Here is a 23,406-nt window from a genome sequence, read left to right as displayed (position 1 = left end):
CTTCTCCGGCGGCAGCTTGAAAACGAGGCGGAGCGACGGCGGAACGGGTGTGGTGGGGGGTTGGCGCTGTTGGTTGGACTGGGCTGAAGCCTCGGCATACAAGCGGGCCAAGCATATACTAATATTCTTGGACTTTGTTTTCTGTTTTTTTTTCCTAAAATATTAGAAATTGCATTTTTCACTTTCACTTTCTTTTTTCCGAACAGAGCCAAATAGAGCGGCCGTGTGTTTTCCTGTTTCCAGTTTTCAGTTTCTTAGCTTCAAAAAAAAGTTTTCACTTTCTCTGTTTATTTGTCTCAAAAAAAAAACTTTCTCTGTTTATTTGCCTAAACCAAATCTTCTCTGTTTATTATTTTTCCTTTTACACTTTAGTCCTTAAACATTTCAGGTTTTATAATGTATCTTTTCTTTTGTTCCCCCGGTCTGTCTTCCTCCCCTCCCCCCTCGCACCATCACCGTCTGTCTTGTTTCATCCGGCGCCGCCCCTCGTGTCGGTCCTGGCTTCATGTCCGGATGTTGTTTCTCCACCTCCTCTCCTCCGTCGATCGTCTTATCCTTTGCTCTGCGGCTATTGTGTTTTATGTCGGTTAGCATCGACTGTCCTCTTTGTTGTTCAATGTTTTCAGTTTCTTTTCCCCGTCATATTTCTGAGTGATGGAGTTTTATGGGATAATTACGGGTGGAGGCTCCAAGTACTACTAAAACAACAGCTTTCAACTCGTTTATACAATATATTTATTGAATAAATTCTTAGTAAATCTATCATTATACAACATATTTATTGAAGCAACATATTGCTTTGCAGCTATGTCTTGACCTTCTTGCTGCATGGCAACTAGCCCTTGTCCCCTTGGTTATGTTTGTCCAGGTCAGTTCACTATTATCTAGGATTTCTTTCATAAAACTTTATTTACTCCTAAGGACGTCACCTGTGGAATACCGAGAAAATTTAGTGCACGAACGCGGTAAAACTCCTCAAAGCCTAACATGTAGGCACAACATAACTATCAAAATTATCACATAAATTGGACTAATCAACTCCCCCAAGATAAAAGGTTTGCTCGTCCCGAGCAAATGCCGCAGCTTGTAAGAAAGAGGTCATCTTTATTATGAACTGCGGATAATCGAAATGAACGACTCCAATACATAATTCCAGAATTTGCCTCGTATGAGCTATCTTGTTGTGCACTATCATATTTCCATCCTAATTAGACAAGCATGAAGGTTTCCACACCTTACTATCAATCAGTAAAGAGACGTGTTCCAACTCTATGTGATAATTCACCCTGTCTTTCAGACGAATAATTGAGATGCTTTATTTCTTAAGAGGTAGTAGAACCATATCCAAAACAATGTTAGTTTCACTTTAATCCGGCCTATCCTTGACTGGATCAAAATCTATGTCTTTTTCTTTGCGGGGAAGTGAAAAGGTCCATTTGTTAAGAGAACTCTTGAAAGGGTTGAATTCAAATGTTAGCCAGCTCATGGAGGCCTTGGGCACACATCATCAGAGAGGAGAAAACTATGTCCCTGTAGCAAAATAGCAACTTTTTTTTAGGGGAAGCAAAATAGCAGCTAAGAAATTACTAGGACAAGATGAATGTAAGATTTTGTTTCCCTCTCTCTCACGTCACTACTCTACAAGTTAGCCGGCTTTTATGTTGAGCAATGTGCAACTCTATACCCATTTGATTTAACTGAACTAAAAAATTCGCCATCACCAGAGTTTTAGAACATACAGTATGAGTATGACTGATGACAAAAACAGATAAGTTCAGAGAACGTTTCTGCGTAACCAACTACGGTATTGCAGAATAACGGGAGGATCGCTCCCGGCTCCATTTTCATCATGAAGCCATCAGGCGCCAAGTACAGCATTCCAACGCCAAAAGTAGTGCTGAAAGTAGCACAGAACAGAACCATGATGCATCAAAGCATCAGAGATAAAACATCTACAGGATCTAAACAGCAGCACCTCTTAAGAAGGAGACAGTTGGACCGCCACCCCCTTCCACCTCGTTGACATACGGCTGCAAAGGAGCTAGCTTTGGCAACAGAGCGCACAACGAAATACAGCAGAAACAGAACAAAGGGGGCTGAATCGCCTGTCTATTTCGATCTCTGCGTGCTGCATGGTTTGAAGATCCAAACGAAAATTACCAGAATTAACTTTCTCTGCTGAGAAAATTTTAGGTGGCATAACAAGTTGATGGTGACGATTCAACTAGAAAGAACCATCAATCAATCCCATTTGCGTTCATACTCATCGCCTTCCACTGTGGAACTGACTACAGAGACCGGTAGAACAACGCACGCACTCTGACGAACTGACTGCATTCAGATCCATCGCCATCCACTAACTACACAGACCGATGGACCAACAACGCACGCACTCTGAATTCAGAAACGAAACCATAGCACGAGAACATGGAGATTGGAGCAGCGGGCGCAGGTCAGCCGCCGAATCCGTAGAGGGTGCGGCCCTGTCGCTTGAGCGCGTAGACGACGTCCATGGCGGTGACGGTCTTGCGGCGGGCGTGCTCGGTGTAGGTGACGGCGTCGCGGATGACGTTCTCCAGGAAGATCTTGAGCACGCCCCGGGTCTCCTCGTAGATGAGCCCCGAGATGCGCTTCACGCCGCCCCTGCGAGCCAGACGCCGGATGGCGGGCTTGGTGATGCCCTGGATGTTGTCGCGGAGCACCTTCCGGTGGCGCTTGGCGCCGCCCTTGCCGAGGCCCTTCCCTCCCTTGCCGCGGCCGGACATCTTGGCTTCTGTGTGTGTGTGTGTGTTGCGGCGGTGTGGTGGCGAGGTGAGCTGGATGGAGCTCGGGCGTGCGGGATTTATAGATGCGAGGTTTCCGACGATGAGAAGGGCACGATCCGCGTGATGCGTGGTGCGGGCCGTCAGATGAGTGATGGATGGCTGTGGGTGGGGGAGGAGGGGTGGCGCGGATCGGTGACGCGGCGGTCAGCGGGGGCGTGGGCGGGAGGAGGTGTGCTTTCTCAGGATGGTCGGGGTGGACTTGTGTGCATTTTGGGCCTTGGGAGCACATTCGAGCTCGTTCATGTGTTTTGGCCCAGGTAGCTCGGGAACAGTTCTATGAGTGAGCAGGCTCATGTAAAGACTATTTATTGTCTCAAAAAAAGTAAAGAAAATTACAACAGTTTTCGTGAAGCACCCGGATTTTTTTTGTTTATTATTTTCCACTCGGGTTTTATCTAGTTTGTTTTTACATTTTCATAAATAATGTTTATGAAATTTTCAAAGTTTGCTTTTTCAAAATTTATGAACTTTTTTAAAAAAACATCACCTTTTTTGAAATTCTGAACATAATTTGTAAATGATTTAAATTCACTTTCGGAATTTATAAATATTTTTAAAATTCATGAACTTTTATATTTCAACAACTAACACAAAATGTGATATCTACTTTTTCCATGGGAGAGCATACAGCAGAGGAACGAGCAAAAAAAAGAACAAGTCGATCGAGTGATTTGAGTGTCGGTCGAGCGTGTGCTATAGAAGTATCTTCGCCTTAAGCGCTAAATAGGAGCTCCCAAGTTTTGGTGTCAACAAAGACAAACTTGAGAGTGGTTCCCAGGGTTCTCCACAAGGCCCAACTGAAAGCAAGGCCCCTTTGTTTGGGCTACAAATTCTTGAGAATGTGAATTCTTGGAAATGAGTTGTGGCTGTAGATTTTCAGGGATCAAATGGGGGGTGTCAAAAAGCAGGTTGGTGTTGTTTACTTAGTTATTCGGGTTGTAGGAGTTGTTTGGGTTGTGAAGTGTTAATGACTTGCTTGAATGGTGAGTATGATTTTATATGTTGATTAAGTGCAAATTAGTTGTTTCAACTTGATAAAGTGATAATGTTGGTATGATCGTTAGTGCGAGCACGTTTGCCCGTACCATGCGTCGTCTTCTCCTCTAGAGGCGCCCCGACGCCTCCCGTTGACTTGTCTTGTTCACCACACTTCATGTTTTTGTTCTATGTGATGATATTGTTTCAACAACAAAATGAACTCTCTAAGGAGTAAGGAGTATCCAAATTGAATATAACTAGCTAATTGTTCGTGTGTTACAATGGGGGCATATATATTGTAGTGGTTCAACAGCAATCATGTGTGACATAGATCTTACACTCGTCATATTCTAGATTTTGGTAAGTTTTGATTTGATTTGAGTATTTGTAGGGTAGACAAGATAAGTTTTATTTGGCTGAAGTTTTTGATAATATTTGATTTAATTTTTGTATTGATAGGGGAATGCAAGTTTTTTTAAATTTCGTTAATGTTTTGATAAGATTTGATTTGTGGGTATGTGAGACTCAAAGAAATGAAACCTTTTATTTTGCTGAGGTTTTTATAAGATTTGATTTGATCGATTGAGTTAATGCACGATGTGGGCAGGGGGTAGAGGGGAGGGGGAGTAGGGCGTACAAACGTACATCCTAACTCGTCTTTAATAGTAGAGATAATTAGTGATATTTTCATAGAATTGTGGGACCCACTAGTAATAGTAATACTAGGGTGCTGCTCTAATTATATTTTTTTGTTAAAAAGGTCCATCAATACCTGGTTTGTGGGGCATGTAATCGGCCCTGCTTCCAGCATCTACCACGTGGCCCGGGCTGTTGTTCCAATATCCCAAGACACACAAGTTTGGTGTGGAAAGCAAGGCATAATAATGATAGTCGACACCATGGGGATGTTCGGGTCTTTCTGGCTGAAGAGATGAAGATGAGCTCCAGTCCACCTCGTCCAAACCCATCTGTCCAAAACGGAAAGAAACTAACGCAAGAAGGTCCTCTCGTGGCTGGACAAAACAGAAACAAACAAATGCAAGGACGCCAAAAACGACAAGTGCAGAGTAAATCGGATGGAGAAATCCTTTGCATGAACGACGAGTAAATGCGTCATCCAAGAGCGGTGGTCAGAGAGGAAAAAAAGGGTGGTCAGAGGGAAGATGAATGACGTGTGAGCGAGGACATGGTAGTGTATAAGGCTGGTCGTAATGGCAAGTATCATATACTAGTATCATGTTGTTGTAAATCAGAGAAATATTCAACAAATCTGGATTAGAAGATGGTAGAAGGAAGAACTAGAATGAGAAAAAAATCTGGAGCGCCTTATCCAGCCTCCTCTTTCTCTGTATTCTATATAGATATGTGCTTTTACATCTTAGCCCCCCAACTGTTACATATTCACACATTTACACAACTCAACACTCCCCCTCAAGATGGGATAAATGCATCATATAACCCCATCTTGCTACAAAGGATAGAAAACATTCTATCTGGTAAGCCCTTAGTCAAGATGTGTGCAAGCTGGTTTGAGGAGCTCGCATATGTCATACAAACAATTCCTTGATCCAACTTCTCTTTAATAAAATGTCGATCAATTTTAACATGCTTTGTTCGATCATGTTGCATAGGATTTTATGCGATACTAAGGGCTGCCTTATTATCACAATATAGCATCAATGGTTTAGTCTGAAATAAACCCAGCTCTGTCAAAAGGATTCGCACCCATAACACTTCACACACTCCATGTGCCATGGATTTAAATTCTGCTTCAGCCGTGGACCGCACTACAACACTTTGGTTTTTGCTGCGCCATGTGACAAGATTACCTCCAACAAATGTACAGTAGCCTGATGTTGACCTTCTATCATCCAAAGAGCCTGCCCAATCTGCATATGTATAACATTCCACCTGCAGATTGCCATGTGATGTATATAGTAGACCTCGACCAGGACATCCCTTAAGATAGCGAATAATTCGGATCACAGCATCCATGTGGCGAGTCCGTGGATCATGCATAAACTGGCTAACAACACTTACAGCAAAAGCAATATCGGGACGAGTGTGTGAGAGATAAATCAGTCGTCCAACAAGCCTTTGATAGCGCTCTCGATCCACAGGGGATCCTGCTTCACTAACTAGGCGATGATTTTGCTCAATGGGAGTGGGAGCTGGACGACATTTGGATAGCCCAGTTTCTAGTAATAAATCTAAAATATACTTTCTTTGGCAGAGATAAATACCTTTTTTGCTCCGAGAGACCTCAATTCCAAGGAAATATCATAATTGTCCAAGATCTTTAACCTCAAACTCCTTCGCTAGCCGCATCTTCAAGTATTCTATTTCCTTAGTATCATCTCCTGTAATGATGATATCATCAACATATACTATCAGTATTGCTAACTTGCTCATATTACGCTTATAGAACAAGGTGTGATCAGCATTACTCTGATGATAGCCCATTTTAAGTAAAGATCTCCTAAAACGATCAAACCAAGCACGAGGCGATTGCTTTAATCCATATAAGGATCGATGCAGCCGCAAAACTTTATCCTTAGTCTGAGCAGTGTCAAAGCCCGGTGGTATATGCATATAAATTTCTTCTTGAAGGTCCCCATGGAGAAAGGCATTTTTCACATCTAGTTGATGAAGATCCCAACTAAGATTAGATGCACATGAGATTAAAGTTCGTACTGAACTCATCTTAGCAACAGGTGCAAAGGTTTCTTCGTAATCAATCCCATATGTTTGTGTGTATCCCTTTGCCACTAGACGTGCCTTATATCGCTCCACCTTGCCATCAGGATTCTGCTTGATCGTATACACCCACTTGCAACCCACTGGCTCCTTGCCATGTGGTAGTTTTACGAGTTCCCATGTGTTATTTTTCTCCAAAGCCTTCATTTCCTCCAGCATTGCTTCCTTCCACTTAGGATGTTTAATAGCATCTCTCCAATCTGTGGGTATAGAGGTAGAGTCCAAAGAAGCAATGAAAGTCTTAAATGAGGGGCTGCAATTTTCATAAGAGATAAATTTAGCAATATCATGTTTATAACCCACACAATCCTTAAGACGTGCTGGTACGTCTCGATGTCTCACAGGTTTTCGTAAGGCGATAGGGCAATCATCTGGTGGAGATTTAGGAGCTGCAATAGGAATTTCAGTACCTTCATCAGTCGTGTCATCAGTATAACCATCAACTAATGGAGAATCAGTAGGGTCCATAGCATGTCCGCTACCTTCCTCTGTTTCCTCACGCGGCACTGAATCAAGAGGCAATGACCTGTAACTTGTAGACAGAGGGTTGTCATGTTGTATAACTTGTTGAGAAGTAGGAGTGTCACATACCTCATGAACAATTGAGCTGCTCCTACCCTCATTAGTACTCGCATTTTCCTCCCCCTTTGTTCCTTGATCTGGTTGAGATATATCTAGCAAAGGAGTCAAAATTGAACCAATACGAACATCCACCTTATCATAATTCTCCCCCTCACGACCAATACTATCAATAGTACTGATGGCTGACGTGTAATAAGGTTCTTTCTCCCGAAAAGTGATGTCCATACTCACAAAAAACCGTTTCTCAGTAGGGCACCAACAACGATAGCCTTTCTGGGTAGAAGAATACCCAACAAAGATGCATCGAACAGCACGGGGATCAAGCTTTCCCACCGAGTTCCTGTAATCATGAACAAAACAAACACAACCAAACACCTTTGGTGGTACAGTAAACGAATTAGTACCACTTAAGCATTCCATTGGTGTTTTATAATTCAAAACCCGTGATGGCATGCGGTTTATTAAGTATCCTGCTGTTTTAATGGCCTCGCCCCAAAGAAATTTAGGTACATTCATTGTGAACATGAGGGACCGAGCAACCTCCAATAAATGTCTATTTTTACGTTCAGCGACTCCATTTTGAGCAGCAGTGTTCACACATGTAGTCTGGTGTATAATGCCATTTGAAGCTAGAAAATAGTCAAACTCCTGATTAACATACTCGGTTCCATTGTCTGAGCGAAATATTTTCACTCTTGCATTATATTGATTGCAAATCAAGGCATAAAAGTCTTTAAATGCAGATAACACATCACACTTTTGTTTGAGCAAATAAAGCCAAGTATATCGGCTAAAGCCATCGATAAAAGTCACAAACCAACGCTCTCCTAATAGAGAGGTTACAACTGAGGGACCCCAAACATCTGAGTGCACAATTTCAAAAGGGGTTTGACTTCTCTCACTACTACTAGGATAAGTAGCCCGTGTATGCTTAGCTAGTTCACATACATCACATACAAGCTTATCCTTGCAGCAGGAAGCAAAAACTGATGGAAACATACGACTTAGGACTTGGAAAGATAAATGCCCTTGTCTACAATGGAGCAACAACAACTCATCTGTGGATGAGGTGGATGAGGTACATGCTGTAGCAAATGCAAGTGGAGCTGCAACATTGTCAAGATAGTACGGGCCATCACGCTCAGTTCCAGTCCCAAGTATTTTTCCTGACTTCAGGTCCTGAAATACACAGAACCGAGGCTCAAACATAGCTCTGCAATTAAGTGACTTTGTGATTGAACTGACAGATAGAAGGTTCATAGGAAAATCGGGAACATGTAAGACAAGACTTAAAGGTAAGGAACGTGTACAACTAATGGTTCCACATCCCATTATGGAAGACGAAGATCCATCAGCTATACGGACCTTATCCTTTCCTGAACGAGGTATGTATGATGAAAAATATTTTTGTGAACCTGTCATATGATTTGTGGCACCCGAATCAATTATCCAGGGCATAAGTAAATGGTTCTCACCTTCTGCACTCTGAGAGCTGGCAGCTTCACTAGATCCTTCAGCAGTAACAGCCATCAATTTTGCCTTGAACTCTTCTAGAGCCTGAGCAGCAATTGCAGGTAACTCTCCTGTGGATGATGCAAGATGAACTCGGTCTTGTTTCTTCTCGAGGCTGTTATCGCTGCCATTGAACCTGTTTATTTTTCTCTGCTGCCATCCTAGAGGATAACCAATCAACTCAAAAACAATCCTTTTTCATATGGCCAGGTCTCTTACAATGATCACACACAACTTTGTTTCTCCGTTTGTGGTCAAACTTAGTAGTATTTGCTTGACCACTTCTAAAACTCATAGAGGATTGTGTGTGAGTAAGTGCAGCACGATTATCACCATGCATCTGTGGCATTGCTTCCTGATTGGCCAAACGAGTCTCTTCTTCAAGAATACTGGCAATAGTTTCATCCAAGGTAGGCCAGTCAGGAGATGCTTGTATCATCTGAGAGCGAAGTTTGAACTCAGGATTCAAACCTTCCAGGAAAACCTGCACCAACAATGGTTCAAACCATTCTCTGAGGAGAGTCAAATCTCTAGGATCATGTGGCTTGAATGGTCTAAAAAACTCTAGATCCCTGTAAAGTTTCTTCAATTCCCCTGCATACTCTGTAACTGATTTCTGGTCTTGTCTAAAGTGCCACATCTCATGTAGTATTCTGCTAACCTGCATTTTGTTTGATTTACCAGAAAACTGTTTTTCAATACTTGTCCAGACTTCAGCAGCAGTTTGAAAACTTTCAACTTGTTCCCGAACAGTTTTTTCCATTGAGCCCAACAGCCAAACCATGACTCGCTTCTGATTCGTCTCCCATTGTTCCTGCATTACCTCTCCTGGCTTTTTCTCATCTTCATTTAGGTACTTATGCAGACCATGCGCTTCCAGAATTAACGACGCATTGCGAGCCCAACTAAAATAGTCACCCGGACCAGTTAATTTTACTGGATTTGGTTCCATAATTTCTCAACACTTGAATCTGCACCCTTGTCCTTGTCTTTGTCTCCCATGATCACTAACTAGCAAGAGAACTCTACGGCAACAGACCACAAATAAGACTCACAGGTCACAAGTTTGTATCAGCCAAACTCACCACTACCAAATCAGCCCAGCAAACGAAGTTGCCCCAGCCACAGAAAAGAGAACTGAATCACAAAGGACTCAAACTGACCGGAATCTCAGCAACTTAAAGTGAGAACAGCACCGCACCGTATCCGTCGTTCTTCTCTGCCGAACCCTCGATCTTGCTTGGCTCCACCAAATCGCAAAGGATCTGAGCGAAGACGAGCCCCAGCCGCCACACGACAGCAACACCTCAACGATGCGGCGTTACGGCAGAGCGAGAGAAGCACTAGGATCGTCTTGCTCTGATACCATGTTATAAATCAGAGAAATATTCAACAAATCTGGATTAGAAGATGGTAGAAGGAATAACTAGAATGGGAAAAAATCTGGAGCGCCTTATCCAGCCTCCTCTTTCTCTGTATTCTATATAGATATGCGCTTTTACATATTCTATATAGACGGCACGCGGGTTTGGGCTGCCTCATATACAAGTCGTTTGTGCAGAGGAGATGAATGTGGTTGAGTGCAAAATATTTTGACGAGCAAACACGGAAATGTTTTGGTCCTTGTGGCCGAAGATAGTTATGTGCACCGCGTCCGACTCCAAGCGTCCAAAAAGGGAAAGAAGCTAACGCCAGAACGTGCTCCTGCCGTGGACGAAGCAGAAAGAGACGAACGCGTAAAATCGGGTGGAGAAATCCTTCGCATTCACGCCGAGTAAATGCGCCGGCGAGCTGTGGCGAGGCAGGCAGCTGATGATGAGCCTGCCTGGCTGGCTATAGCCTGCTGCTTCTACGCGTTCCTCAGCCTCTGCCTGTATATAATTAGCCGGCGGGAGCGCGGCAGCGGGCAAAGGGATCCGTCGTCTACCGCTCTCGCGCCGGCGCCGCCGTAAGGACGGACGATCAATCTGGTCGCCGTCGCGTCCGCTTCAGATCAGACCTCTCCTCGCCCGCCGGCCCCGGTATGATCTATCTATCCCTCTTCATTTCTTTCGTCTCCTTCTCCTCGCCCGCCGGCCCCGGTATGATCTATCTATCCCTCTTCATTTCTTTCGTCTCCTTCTCCTCGCCCGCCGGCCCCGGTATGATCTATCTATCCCTCTTCATTTCTTTCGTCTCCTTCTCCTCGCCCGCCGGCCCCGGTATGATCTATCTATCCCTCTTCATTTCTTTCGTCTCCTTCTCCTCGCCGTGTGGATTTCCCACGATTTTGCCCGGCCGTGCGGTGGTGGTTCGTACGAAAATCGCCCTTGAGAATTCCGGCTTGTCTAGTGTTTTGAGTTTTGACGACCCAATTAATCCTCCTGGAGGATACAGGAGGATCTGTTTTGGATCACTCTAATTAGAATCCCTTATTGCTCTCGTAAAGTCTTCAAAAACCAGATCCGCCACCGCACTAAAGACTAAACCCTTACTTGTTTCAGCATCGAGCTTGGCAGGTTGTGCTACTTGAAGACGAGATCAAGATCAAGATCATGTCGGTGGAACCTGCCGAGGCCGCGGGGGAGACGCTGGCGCGCCACGACTCGCTCTACGGGGACGCCGAGAAGGTCTCCGGCGACACGCGCCACGGCTCCGGGGCCAGCGACCAAAAACTCATCCATCACCTTGTTGACTTGTACACTTAACCAGCTGTGCTGTGCCTGACTGTATGCATGCATGCATGCAGGCAGGCGAGCTGGAGGCAGACGGTGCTGCTGGCGTTCCAGAGCATCGGCGTGGTGTACGGCGACCTCGGCACGTCGCCGCTCTACACCTACTCGGGCACCTTCCCGGACGGCGTCATCAGGCACCCGGACGACCTCCTCGGCGTCCTCTCCCTCATCCTCTACACCCTCATCCTCCTGCCCCTGCTCAAGTACGTCTTCATCGTGCTCTACGCCAACGACAACGGCGACGGGGGCACCTTCGCGCTCTACTCGCTCATCTCGCGCTACGCCAGGATCCGGATGATCCCCAACCAGCAGGCCGAGGACGCGTCCGTGTCCAACTACAGCATCCCGGAGCCGGGCACCTCCAAGACCAAGAGGGCACAGTGGGTGAAGCAGCGGCTCGAGTCCAGCAAGGCCGCCAGGATCGCGCTCTTCACCGTCACCATCCTCGGCACCTCCATGGTCATGGGCGACGGCTCCCTCACGCCCGCAATCTCTGGTACCTACTCTACATACATTCAGCAACTTCAAGTACATTACCCATAGATTAATTGATGGCTGTGCTGCTGCAGTGCTCTCCGCGGTGAGCGGGATCAGGGAGAAGGCGCCCCACTTGACCCAATGTACGAACCTATGTTTTTGTACTACTAACATTTGTCAAGAGCTGTTGGTCAGCGAACTGAACTGAATGTGGTTTGTTGTATGTATGTATGTGAAAACAGTGCAGGTGGTGTGGATCTCGGTGGCCATCCTCTTCATGCTCTTCTCGGTGCAGCGCTTCGGCACGGACAAGGTGGGCTACTCCTTCGCGCCCATCATCCTGGTGTGGTTCGTCCTCATCGCCGGCATCGGGGCGTACAACCTCGCCGCCCACGACGCCACCGTGCTCAGGGCACTCAACCCCATGTACATCGTGGACTACTTCCGGAGGAACGGCAAGCAGGCGTGGCTCTCTCTCGGGGGCGTCGTCCTCTGCACCACAGGCACGTAATTCAACTCCAGTCAGTCAGATGATGCATGCCATTCTTTCTTTCTACTCATCATTTATTTCCCTGCGCAGGCACGGAGGCCATGTTTGCTGACCTTGGCCATTTCAACATCAAGGCCATTCAGGTTCATTATTAGTGCTATTGATCTGTGGTACATTATTAGTTCAGAGAATTTTTCTGAATTTTGCGGCCTGTTGCATGCAGCTGAGCTTCAGCTTCATCATCTTCCCCTCCGTGGCGCTATGCTACATGGGCCAGGCATCCTACCTGCACAAATTCCTGCATGACGTCGCCGACACCTTCTACAAGTCGATCCCGGCGGCGATGTTCTGGCCGACGTTCATCGTGGCCATCCTGGCGGCCATCATCGCGAGCCAGGCCATGCTCTCCGGCGCGTTCGCCATCCTGTCCAAGGCGCTCTCCCTCGGCTGCTTCCCGAGGGTGCAGGTGGTGCACACCTCCAAGAAGTACGCCGGGCAGGTCTACATCCCGGAGGTCAACTTCCTCATCGGCGCCGCCAGCATCGTCGTCACCCTCGCCTTCCAGACCACCACCAACATCGGCAACGCCTACGGGATCTGCGTCGTCATGGTCTTCTCCATCACCACCCACCTCATGACCCTCGTCATGCTGCTCGTCTGGAAGAAGAACGTCGCCTTCATCGCCGCCTTCTACCTCGTCTTCGGGGCCACCGAGATGCTCTACCTGACGTCCATCCTATCCAAGTTCGCCGAGGGTGGCTACCTGCCCTTCTGCTTCTCGCTCGTGCTCATGGCGCTCATGGCCACCTGGCACTACGTCCACGTCTGCCGCTACTGGTACGAGCTCGACCGCATCGTGCCGGCCGCCAAGCTCGCGGCGCTCCTGGGCCGCCCCGACGTGCGCCGGGTGCCCGGCGTCGGCCTGCTCTACTCGGAGCCCGTCCAGGGCGTCCCTCCCGTGTTCCCGCGCCTCGTCGACAAGATGCCGTCCGTGCACGCCGTCTTCGTCTTCATGTCCATCAAGAACCTCCCCATCCCGCGGGTGGCCGCCGCCGAGCGCTTCATCTTCCGGAGGGTCGGCCCCGCCGAGCACCGCATGTTCCGCTGCGTCGCGCGCTACGGCTACACCGACCAGATCGAGGCCGCCGAGGAGTTCTCCGCGTCTCTCCTCGACGGCCTCAAGCTGTTCGTCCACGAGGAGGCCGCCTTCGCCTGCAGCGAGCACCCCGACGACGGTGACGGCGGCGCCGCTCTGCGGGCGGCGCAGGCGGCGGCCGCGGAGGAGAAGCGGTTCATCGACGCGGAGCTGGAGCGCGGCGTGGTGTACCTGACCGGCGAGGCGGACGTGGTGGCCGCGCCGGGGTCGTCGCTGATGAAGAGGGTCGTGGTCAACTACGTCTACACCTTCCTGAGGAAGAACCTCAGCGAGAGCCACAAGGCGCTCGCCATTCCCAAGGATCAGCTGCTCAAGGTCGGGATCACCTACGAGATATAGAACATCAATCAATCCTTGTGCGTTTCTTTTGCAGAACTTGTTGATGACGACGACTTAGTTTTAGCACAAATGGATTAGCGGTGTAAACCTCTGAATTCTGCATGGCTTGGATGATCCTGTACACCACTTGCGGAAACAAAAGTTTGGATTGCCTACATGCTGTTGTGGCATGATCTAATTAGGAAGGGTGAATAGCTCCCGCGCGACATCTTTGACACGAATCGGAAAGAAAACGACGTAGTTGATGAAAATAGCTTGTGTGTGACGTTTTAGATGGCAACAATAGCTCTTATGCGACCAGGCCCTCTTTAACCCCAAAACATAAGAGACAAGGGGTTAGCTCGGGTGTGTTGGGCCCACCAATTTTCCACCTTAGCGCGGAGCCACAACTAATCCACATGCATGCGGGACCCACAGCTTACCCACATCAGTGTAAGCCATTACAAGAGGGTACGGGAGTCAGATCCAGCCCCGAGCCCGTGCCCGTGCCATTGCCCTTGCCTGATCCCCTCCCCTTTCCTTCCCCCACCCCGTTCTTCTTCTTCTCCGGCGACGAAGCACGGCAATGCCGGTCGGCGAGAGATGTCTAGCTCCAGTTCGGCCTCCCGCCCATCATGACCGCAGTATGGTCCATTGCCATTGACAAGATGCCTCGACTGCCCGCGCAAGTAGCCTCTGAAGCGGTTGACCTATGTGAAGGAAGACCATGGGAACCGTGGGTGCGATTTCGTCAAGTGCGATAGCAGGCACAGTCAAAGCAGGTTATATCTGAGTACTCCTCCGTCATTTGTATGCTCTGATTTCTTTCTTTTATTTCCGTTGAATTTGGGATCTAGGATTCAAGTGTCGCCGTTTTCAGGTCCTGAAGAAATGTGGCCATTTCGAGTGGCTCGATGCGTACATTGAGAGGTTATAATTGGATGGATTAATTGTCGCAAACCAGGAGCTTAATTCGGGGCCGCTTGCCGTGGAGCCCCGAATGGCTTAATTGGCACAAACCCGAGGCTATAGTGCACTCGGGGTGCTACATCACCCTTGAGAACTTTTTTGTTGGTTTTTTTTTCTTAAAGTCCACCAACTGGGTGCATTTCTCACTCAGATTTCTTTACTTTTCACTAGACGTCTAACTAAATGTGCTCGGTACCTAACATCCACTCTTCGTCTCTAACTGATCGCAACCCGATAGTCTAGTTGGCAAGAGCAAATGCTAATGGTCTATCGACTCACGAAAAGGCTAACCCGCAAGGATCAACAAAATTCGAGTTGAAAATAACGATAATGTTGACTACAACCAAAGGATCTTAAGTTTTTATGAGCATTTTTTACTCAGCATTCCAAGTGTGAATTTTACAAAGTTTAGCTTCTCCGCTGCTTGTTTTTTTCTTCCACAAATACTTCCAGGTCAAGGAAGGAAAGCGGAACCCATGCGAATGGAATGTTTTCAGTTTCTTCTCTGCTTGTTTTTTCTTCCACAAATACTTTCAGGTCGACAAAGGAAGGCAAAGGAAGTGTGATTGGAATGTTTACCACCCGCAATGACAAACATTTTTTCCCATTCAGCAGCTCCGAGCTTTTTCTATCTTCACCCCATCCTTTTTTTCCAAAGGGTGATGTTCTCCATCTCCAGCCCGAATTCATCTACCGTGTCCGTTGCACGAAGACAAGACTGATGGAATCGGTTCATGAGATGACCTAAGGCGCACCGGCTGCTTTACTCGGGGCAGACATGTGTACCACAAACAATTCACTAATAATCTCCGAACCTTCAGTTATACTACTATAATTACCCAACACATGTTCTAGAACAATAAGGGAGACCCTCCATCAGGCTCGGGGGCTATGCCCACTGGGTGCGCTGATCGTGCTCTCACCGTCAAACGGATCGACATGGCACATCATGACCCACACAAGCACATTTACTAGGCGGTTCGTGTCGTGCCAGCCCATGTGCCTCACTCCTCGGCCTAGGCATGACACATTTAGCAAACCGGTCGTCGCGCAACACGTTTGGGCCACATGCTTTTTCGGCTTGTTGGGCTATTTTTGGGCCATTTTGCTATTGGGCTGTTTTTTGGGTCATATATATGAAAAATCAAACATAAACAGTTCATGTGCCCAGCCTCACGGCCCAAGCACGACCCTGGCGGTTTAGCCCCTGCCGTGCTAGCGTGCGACCGGGCCGGCATGGATGGCACGAGCCAGATAGCTAGGTCTGCCCGCCTCCCCATTTCAAGGGAGATATAGCGCTGATATGGAGGAGAGCCGAGGGAGAGAGGGAGAGACCGGGGAAGCTCGGTGAAGAGAGGGAGACGAGGTCAATTCAATGGACGAACATCCAAATAGAAACGAAATTGCTGCATAGACATGCTTTTCCGCACGATTTGAGAACGGTACTTCATTCGTGTCCAAATCTCGTGAGTGCACGCTCGCTGTGGCGCTGCGATGTAGTATCGTTTAGGCATTGGCTGTAAGTTTATTGTGCGTATTAGCAGCGCTCAAATAGAAAATGCATTGACACCCACCTCATTCCAACTAGCAATTCTATCTTCAACGAACCAGCAAAATCAGAACTCAAGTCATTTACCAACAACAATAATAATTCAAGCCACTTTTTAAAACATAGGCTGAATTTGGTTTTGAACTCATTTTGAATTCCAAGTAGTATCCTGGACGATGCAAATCGCTGCTCTCTGATTGGTCCATCTGGGCCTCCCACGGATCACTCTCCCTGCCCGGCAATCTCCCCTCAGATCCAACGGCGGGCGCACCGCGTCACGCGGATCGCTCCCCCCCCTCGAGCGAAGCTCCCGTCTCCAATAAAAGCCGCGCCCCTCGCCGCTGTCCCAACCCACCAAACCCAGAGCATTCCAATCCAGCGCCAGCACCACCGCCGCCAGCTCCACACCTCGAGAGGGACGCCTCGTCGCCGGAGAAGCAGCAAGAAGAAGATGGCCGGAAGGAAGGGCGGCGATAGGAAGAAGGCGGTGACCCGCTCCGTGAAGGCCGGGCTCCAGTTCCCCGTGGGCCGCATCGGGCGCTACCTCAAGAAGGGCCGCTACGCGCAGCGCGTCGGCTCCGGCGCCCCAGTCTACCTCGCCGCCGTCCTCGAGTACCTCGCCGCCGAGGTAACCGCATATCTTCGCTCGCCGCCCTCGAGCGTCTGTTCTGCTGCTCCGTTCCTCTTGTGTTGGACAGATGACCGATTCCGTTCTTGGTTGAAATGAATCGCAGGTCCTGGAGCTGGCCGGCAACGCGGCCAAGGACAACAAGAAGACCCGCATCATCCCGCGCCACCTGCTGCTGGCCGTCCGCAACGACCAGGAGCTCGGCAGGCTGCTCGCCGGCGTCACCATCGCCCACGGCGGCGTCATCCCCAACATCAACTCCGTGCTGCTCCCCAAGAAGTCCCCCGCCGCCGCCGAGAAGGAGGCCACCAAGTCGCCCAAGAAGAAGACCGCCGCCAAGTCCCCCAAGAAGAAGACCGCAGCCACCAAGGAGTAGCCGTCCCAGTCCCCATAGCCTAGCCAGTGTTGCTGCTCTGTTCCATTTCTCATGGACAAGATGAGTAGTAGTCGTTTGGTTGGCAGATCTGTATGTAGTGCCTGGTAGTCTCTAGTGACCCTTTCCTCAGATTCGTCGAGCAAAAGGGTGGGCATTGTATCTCTGATTTCTGTGGGAAATACTATACTAAAGATGCATCCATCTGAATCTTAGTAATTCTACTGTTCTACTCCATTTGTCTATGGCTGTCTGCAATTGGTCTTGTGAATGCTTGCCGCCTGCTTTTGCTACTGAGCATTTGCTAGTAGTACTTCTTATTAAGTTCCATTTGTATGAAATTTCTGTCTTCTATCATCTGAAAATTCTCCTTGCTCTTTGCTCTCATTTCAGGCAATCATGTTCCAGTCAAGATGCAGGGAACTGATTCTTTGAAGAAATCACGCCTGACGATTCCTATAATCCTCCACCTCCATGTGAAGCCAAGAAATGCTAGGTTGGACAAGGAATAGTTGAAACCACAAACTGCAAGATGCTTCAGAAGTCTTGCAGATAAACATGGCAAATTATAGCTTGACCTTCGTAGCTCAAAGTATTCTTGAAGGCAATTTAAGCTTTCAAACGTACGTAGATGCAAACTAAACTAAGCCAGAAACACATGTTATTTTGGATTCACCTAAAGAAAGTAGAAACAGATGCTAGGAGGGCAGATTAAACATAGATGATTAAACGTGCAATAACAGGCATCACTGTTTGCATTCGGTTTGGTTTTCTTTCTTCCTCTTTTTTGTTGTTGCAAAAGGCATTCGGTTTTGTTTCTCTGCATCAACACATGCAGCAGCTTCACAGTTGAGGGATTATTTAGAGCTGGAGATGTATCATTAGAACCTTCTGAACGTAATTCCAGCGAAATAACTCATGTAGAAACAGAACAGAAACTTTATGCATCCTGAGCCACAGACAGCAAATTCTACACAGTTCACATCCTGGGCACTCTGGTAACAACACAATGGGGTGCAATCTTATATTCTCCAAGAGTAATGAGATCCTGACAACTGTGGCACAAATTCAACTCATAATACCCTCACCGCAGCATTCCTATCTTTTCGACGCACAGATTTATATCTAATAGTATGAACCTGTGAGCACGCACGCACACACGCAAAAAAAAAGAAGACAAAAGTTTAAGTAGAGATTAGAAGTTGCAATCTCGACCAGACACAACACGGGACAGAAGACTTTAGCTTGCCTCAAACGCTTGCAAACGAGATAGCTGACAGCGCCAACACAAACGAGCCATCGTGTCTTCATGCCAGTTGACCAATGACTAATACCAGCACCAACACAGCATATAAAATGGAAGAACCTACAGCAAAAAAGCCATTTCTGCATCTGCCACCGGACTGTAATTCCAGACACCTGCAGAGCAATCAATTTCATCAGTCAAGCCAATCTGCACAAGTCATTCATGCAAAATCTATTAAAGTTATATCGCCCAATTTTTGTACGACTCAAACAGTAACCGTCGCTACACTAGTGTTGTGGACTTCTACCAAAATCTCCAAATTTGGATCCTCTCAGCATTAACACAATGCCAGCAATACGAACAAAGAGAAGCAATAGGTGATTTGCAAAATAGTGGCACGCCTAGAAATTCCATCGCCAACGTCAAGTTTTTTGGCTACATTTGATGTTAGTAGAGGCTAAAAGATTAGTGGCTTTAAGAACTCCATAGGAGGCCAATTCCGAAGATCCTAGCTCATCAAATCATTTAAAATATTTTTTGTTATGATGGGCATATGAGGGGCTCATGGAATAGGAAAGGAGAAACATTTGGTTTACCTAGCTAGTTGCTAACAAATCAAACTTAGTTAGATTGATTCAGTCGAAGCATCAATTAAGGGATCATGGATCGTCTTATTAATAGATACACTTCCTTCAATTTATGACATTCTATTTTAATCCGTACAGCATCAAAACAGTACTTTGGCCACCACGTACAATGATAAATGTTAATTAAAAATGCAATTCAAGATTAAAGCAGTATTTATGGTGAATCCAGCCATTTTGATCATGTGTTTAATATGAAGTATTGATCATCGAATATGACCAAATATTGAGAAAATAGGCCGCCCATACATATTCCAGTTAGACAAACATTGCAAGATATGCTGAGAAAATATTTAAGAAAACAGGCTAACACTAGAACAAATATTCTAATAGTCATTATTTCACTACTCCCTCCGTTCGGAATTATTTGTCGCAGAAATGGATGTATCTAGATGTATTTTAGTTCTAGATACATCCATATCCGAGACAAGTAATTCCGAACGGAGGGAGTAGGTACCATAATGACCCCAAATATCAACAGTGTAAAATGTGCAAAAATGGCATAGCTATAAGCCCGTACAATTAAAGAAAGTATAAAGGAAATGAGAGGGAACAGCATACAAATTACACTAGGACTTGATATATCCTTAACCATACAAAATGATCAAATGCAATGTAGAAATGGTAGAAGTAAAACAAAAGAGCATCCATGAAGCACATGAAAGATGATGTATTTAGTTATGCTACCACTAATGTGACATCATTATCATCTATGAGCAGACACAAACATATGCAGAAAAGGGGAAGGGTCCTAAGTCATCAGCCATCAGAGGAGTAGAGGGAGAAGAACCTGCACTAACAGAAGGAACTGGGAGAGTAACAGGGAGGAGCTAGCTGAAAGTGAGGCGGCTGGATGGACAGGGAAGGCAACTGAAAGAGCACATCCAATAGAGAGGGGGCAGAATATCAGCAAATACAAGAGAAGGTAGATGGGTGAAGGCATGAGGAAGAGAATGGAGAGCTGCTAATGAAGGGATGAGGAAGCAGGGTGCCGAGAAAAGACTGTCAAATATGCAGTGTGCCATGAAAGCGTGACAGGTGGCCAGCCACTGGACCATCTCCAAGACTGTCAGACCCTGCCGTTCAGCTTCACTTGCCCCACCGGTCCACTCAAAATAAGTTCTAGCACATCCTTGGACATGCCTGGGATTAGCGGGAAAAAGGCAGTATGGGATCTATTTCGTTCATATTCCTAACAAGTGAGAATCAGTTTCGCTCAGTCACAGCCATTGTCATGCCTGATGCATCCCTTCCTTGTTAACTTAATAAATACACTTCCACTAGTGCAAACATTATATTTTGCTGCAATTAAGAGACTAGACTATACAAATCAATCGTCTAGCAATTTGCAATTTAAATTTCATTATGTTTTAATTTGTCCAAATTATTTGAGATATTTAAAGTTGCCAAGAATAATGTATATTTACAAGGTAATCTAAATTGTGTTTTTCTTCATGGAAGGGTAATTTTGTTTTGTATGGTCGATTTCTCCAGAATTTGAAAAACCATTCTCCAAATATTGTGCCTACCACTGCTTAACTTCGCCCCTCATATTTCGTTCAAGCTCCACCACTGCCAGGTGGGCAACATCTAAGCAAAGTGTTGTAGAGAAAATCTGGGTCCTCTCTTGTAGTACTTGAGGAGTGGCAGTAAAAAGGAAAGCCATACATTTCTGGGTCCTCTCTTGTACTTGAGGAGTGGCAGTAAAAAGGAAAGCCATACATTTTGTTTAAGAAGAGTTCAAGTGCCCCAACCTGCTTGCAGAAGGTAAGCTTACCTGCGTAACCAGTAAATCACAATAGCATATCTAATTGGACAAGAACCTCAGGTGTTGTGCAAAAGAACAGCTTCAGGACCACCAATTCCTCTTTCTGCAAGCATACAAAGTCAAACAACCAAGGACATTCCAACAAAAAGCCAAACAGACATGAGGAGGCATCAAGATACTTAGATAAAACTCACAGCTGTAGTTTGAAAAAAAATCAATTTGGAGACAACGCCAGGGAAAGATAAATGAAACCGGATCTGATTATCGTAAAAATGAAAAATGCACACTAGGACTATTAGCTCCTCAGTAGAGGTGCAAAAAATGGGTATCCTTTAGGGTATTCTCTGACCCTCTTTAGATCAACTAAATGACACAAAATATCACAAATCACATCACTTTTGAAAATCTAGTTCGTCAAGTCGCAATTAAAAAACTGATATAGCACTACTAAATTGATAGCTTAACACGAAAGTGTGTGCACAGTATTACTTCAAACAATTATCAACAATTAACTTGGTTTTATTATACCCATGATGTAAAACATGATATTACCTGTAGTATAAACACTTTCGAATGAGTGATAGTGAGCCATGATTTTGGTTCCCAAGACTTTCTCAGACTGTAGTGACTCAAGCTGTAACATGACAAGGCCATCAATTGTCCAGAAAAGAACCACATTATTGTCCTCAGCAAAACCTAGTATTAATTGGCTCCCATTCAACTCTGGTTCGCATTGAAGTAGCTTGTCAATTTCAATGGTTCTTCCCAACACCCATGAAGCAACACCATCGCAATTGGTCCTTCTCTTCCAGAATTGGGCACTGAAGCCTGATAAAACGAGGAGACCAAATCCACCGCCATCTGCCCGTATCATCGAGAAGTGGACAAATCTGAGGCCATTTACTGGCATAGGTATCACAGCTAGTCTTTGCCGATCCATATCAAATTCAAGGATCCCGCCCGAGCTCCCATCAAGCAACCAGTAAAGAGAACCCCCAACCAGCACAGCAGGCTTGATCGTAGAAACCGCGATGCGAAAATGGGCAGCATCCTCGAATTGAAGCGGTGTTGTGATAAGGTCGCCCCATACACCGGTTTCCGACGAGTAAACACGGGCGACTGCTTGCGTAATTTGTCCCTCACTGCTCCCTACCAAAGCCAGATGGAAGTGTTGGACGTCTCCGGCAGAGCGAAACACCGCGCCGCTGATTGGGGATGTATCCGTGTCGAACCCCGGGGGAACGGCAATGTGGTGCTGGTCGCCGGTGACCGGGTCCCACACAAGGAGCTGGAGACGCTTCCGAAGGTAGATGAGCGCCAGGCCATGGCGGCATCCAAGGGAGAAGAAGCGGTCGACCAAATCTTCGTGCTGCAAGGAGAAGCGCTCGGGCGAGATACGATCCGGGGCCTTGAGGGAAGGCACGAAGAAGAGCCCGTCGTCTACTTGGAAGAAACCGAGGAGGGGAGGGTTGCGGCGGTGGCGGCGGCGGAAGCGGCGGCAGAAGCCTGGATCGGAGACGAGGCCGCGCCAGCGCTTGCAGACGAGGGATGCGCGGGGGAGGGTGGACGGCTGTGGGGGGAGGCGGAGGAGGATCTCGGAGAGGAGGTTGTCGTCCTCCAGCGGCGGCACCGCCGCCGGCGAAGGGCGGCGACGGCGGAGGCTGCTCATCTCGCCCTACGATGTGGGATGTTTTTTTTTCTTTTCAGAAGAATGCGGTGTGGGACGTGGGTTAGGCTCGATGTAGATGCAGTAGACGCGATCGAGCCAGTGAATGTAGGCCGTGAGAGTGACAACGAAGAGCCCAAAACTGGGCTGGACATTGGAAAGCCCACGATGGAGAGGTCGTCTGTTTTTAGGGGAAATTCAAAATGAATGCTTTCTCAAAAAAATAAAATTCAAAATGAATTCATATTTAACACACACGCGCACACACCTATATTCTTTTTTTAACACATATGCATATTTTACGTGAGTTATATTATTAATTTTATGAAATAATACCTTCATTTTTGCGCTACAAAAAAGCGGATCCACAATAGCAAATTGTAGGTCCAATTATCCACATATTTGTTTTCTGTGTAGCCCACAAATAAAAATGTGCATTAAAAATGTTTATATGGTTCACACATATATATGTTTGACGTACAAAATTCCCGATATTATTTTAGATTTCAAAATGTTCTTTACATTTTTTCGGTAACTCGAGCTTCGTTGAGTCGGGTAGTTATTTTGCATTTCTGACACAAACGCGTGTGAGTGTGGACACACACTATTGAAAGGAGGGTAGATGCCACCATAAGTTTCTGGCTGGGCATGGGGGGAGTTTTTTTTAATCCTTTTTAGCATTTTTTTTGAGGATCAATGCTGCCGCAGTTTTATTTAACCAGCATAGCTGGGAATGTCGTCAGCGACTACAGAA

General features: G+C 46.6%; 4 protein-coding genes across 5 annotated transcripts; 2 read left to right on the top strand and 2 right to left on the bottom strand.

The window, feature by feature from the left end:
- Window positions 1–2,194: 2,194 nt before the first annotated feature.
- On the bottom strand, window positions 2,195–2,806 carry LOC119314414 (histone H4). Its single transcript, XM_037589128.1, has one exon. The coding sequence runs from the start codon at window positions 2,763–2,765 to the stop codon at window positions 2,454–2,456; it is 312 nt and encodes a 103-aa protein (XP_037445025.1). The 5' UTR covers window positions 2,766–2,806; the 3' UTR covers window positions 2,195–2,453.
- Window positions 2,807–10,654: 7,848 nt separating this feature from the next.
- Window positions 10,655–13,985, top strand: LOC119318833 (potassium transporter 20-like). Of its 2 annotated transcripts, XM_037593410.1 has the most exons (6): window positions 10,655–11,293; window positions 11,387–11,864; window positions 11,938–11,988; window positions 12,088–12,348; window positions 12,426–12,478; window positions 12,559–13,985. In XM_037593410.1, the coding sequence occupies exons 1-6, from the start codon at window positions 11,189–11,191 to the stop codon at window positions 13,828–13,830; spliced, it is 2,220 nt and encodes a 739-aa protein (XP_037449307.1). In that variant the 5' UTR covers window positions 10,655–11,188; the 3' UTR covers window positions 13,831–13,985. The 2 variants fall into 2 exon arrangements, with proteins under 2 accessions (XP_037449307.1, XP_037449308.1); XM_037593411.1 differs by lacking the exon at window positions 10,655–11,293 and having other exon boundaries at window positions 11,312–11,864.
- Window positions 13,986–16,682: 2,697 nt separating this feature from the next.
- LOC119314412 (protein H2A.5-like) lies at window positions 16,683–17,560 on the top strand. Its single transcript, XM_037589126.1, has 2 exons — window positions 16,683–16,955; window positions 17,062–17,560. The coding sequence occupies exons 1-2, from the start codon at window positions 16,779–16,781 to the stop codon at window positions 17,329–17,331; spliced, it is 447 nt and encodes a 148-aa protein (XP_037445023.1). The 5' UTR covers window positions 16,683–16,778; the 3' UTR covers window positions 17,332–17,560.
- A 764-nt stretch (window positions 17,561–18,324) lies between these two features.
- Window positions 18,325–22,697, bottom strand: LOC119314411 (putative F-box protein At3g16210). The gene is made up of 3 exons (XM_037589125.1): window positions 21,539–22,697; window positions 20,996–21,089; window positions 18,325–18,747 (listed from the first exon to the last, which is right to left on the bottom strand). The coding sequence occupies exons 1-2, from the start codon at window positions 22,653–22,655 to the stop codon at window positions 21,043–21,045; spliced, it is 1,164 nt and encodes a 387-aa protein (XP_037445022.1). The 5' UTR covers window positions 22,656–22,697; the 3' UTR covers window positions 18,325–18,747; window positions 20,996–21,042.
- Between the last annotated feature and the right edge of the window lie 709 nt (window positions 22,698–23,406).

The sequence above is a fragment of the Triticum dicoccoides genome, chromosome 6A (genome assembly GCF_002162155.2).
Source record: "Triticum dicoccoides isolate Atlit2015 ecotype Zavitan chromosome 6A, WEW_v2.0, whole genome shotgun sequence".
In the NCBI taxonomy this organism is placed as follows: domain Eukaryota; kingdom Viridiplantae; phylum Streptophyta; class Magnoliopsida; order Poales; family Poaceae; genus Triticum; species Triticum dicoccoides.
This window is presented reverse-complemented; position numbering and strand designations above follow the sequence as displayed.

Excerpts from the sequence above, each read along its gene's own strand:
- LOC119314414 (XM_037589128.1), bottom strand. The coding sequence starts at position 2,765 with ATGTCCGGCCGCGGCAAGGGAGGGAAGGGCCTCGGCAAGGGCGGCGCC.
- LOC119318833 (XM_037593410.1), top strand. The coding sequence starts at position 11,189 with ATGTCGGTGGAACCTGCCGAGGCCGCGGGGGAGACGCTGGCGCGCCAC. Across the intron at positions 11,865-11,937 it reads CCTCACGCCCGCAATCTCTG|TGCTCTCCGCGGTGAGCGGG; the intron begins GTACCTACTCTA and ends GTGCTGCTGCAG. Across the intron at positions 11,989-12,087 it reads GGCGCCCCACTTGACCCAAT|TGCAGGTGGTGTGGATCTCG; the intron begins GTACGAACCTAT and ends ATGTGAAAACAG.
- LOC119314412 (XM_037589126.1), top strand. The coding sequence starts at position 16,779 with ATGGCCGGAAGGAAGGGCGGCGATAGGAAGAAGGCGGTGACCCGCTCC. Across the intron at positions 16,956-17,061 it reads TCGAGTACCTCGCCGCCGAG|GTCCTGGAGCTGGCCGGCAA; the intron begins GTAACCGCATAT and ends AATGAATCGCAG.
- LOC119314411 (XM_037589125.1), bottom strand. The coding sequence starts at position 22,655 with ATGAGCAGCCTCCGCCGTCGCCGCCCTTCGCCGGCGGCGGTGCCGCCG. Across the intron at positions 21,090-21,538 it reads CGAAAGTGTTTATACTACAG|AAAGAGGAATTGGTGGTCCT; the intron begins GTAATATCATGT and ends GTATGCTTGCAG.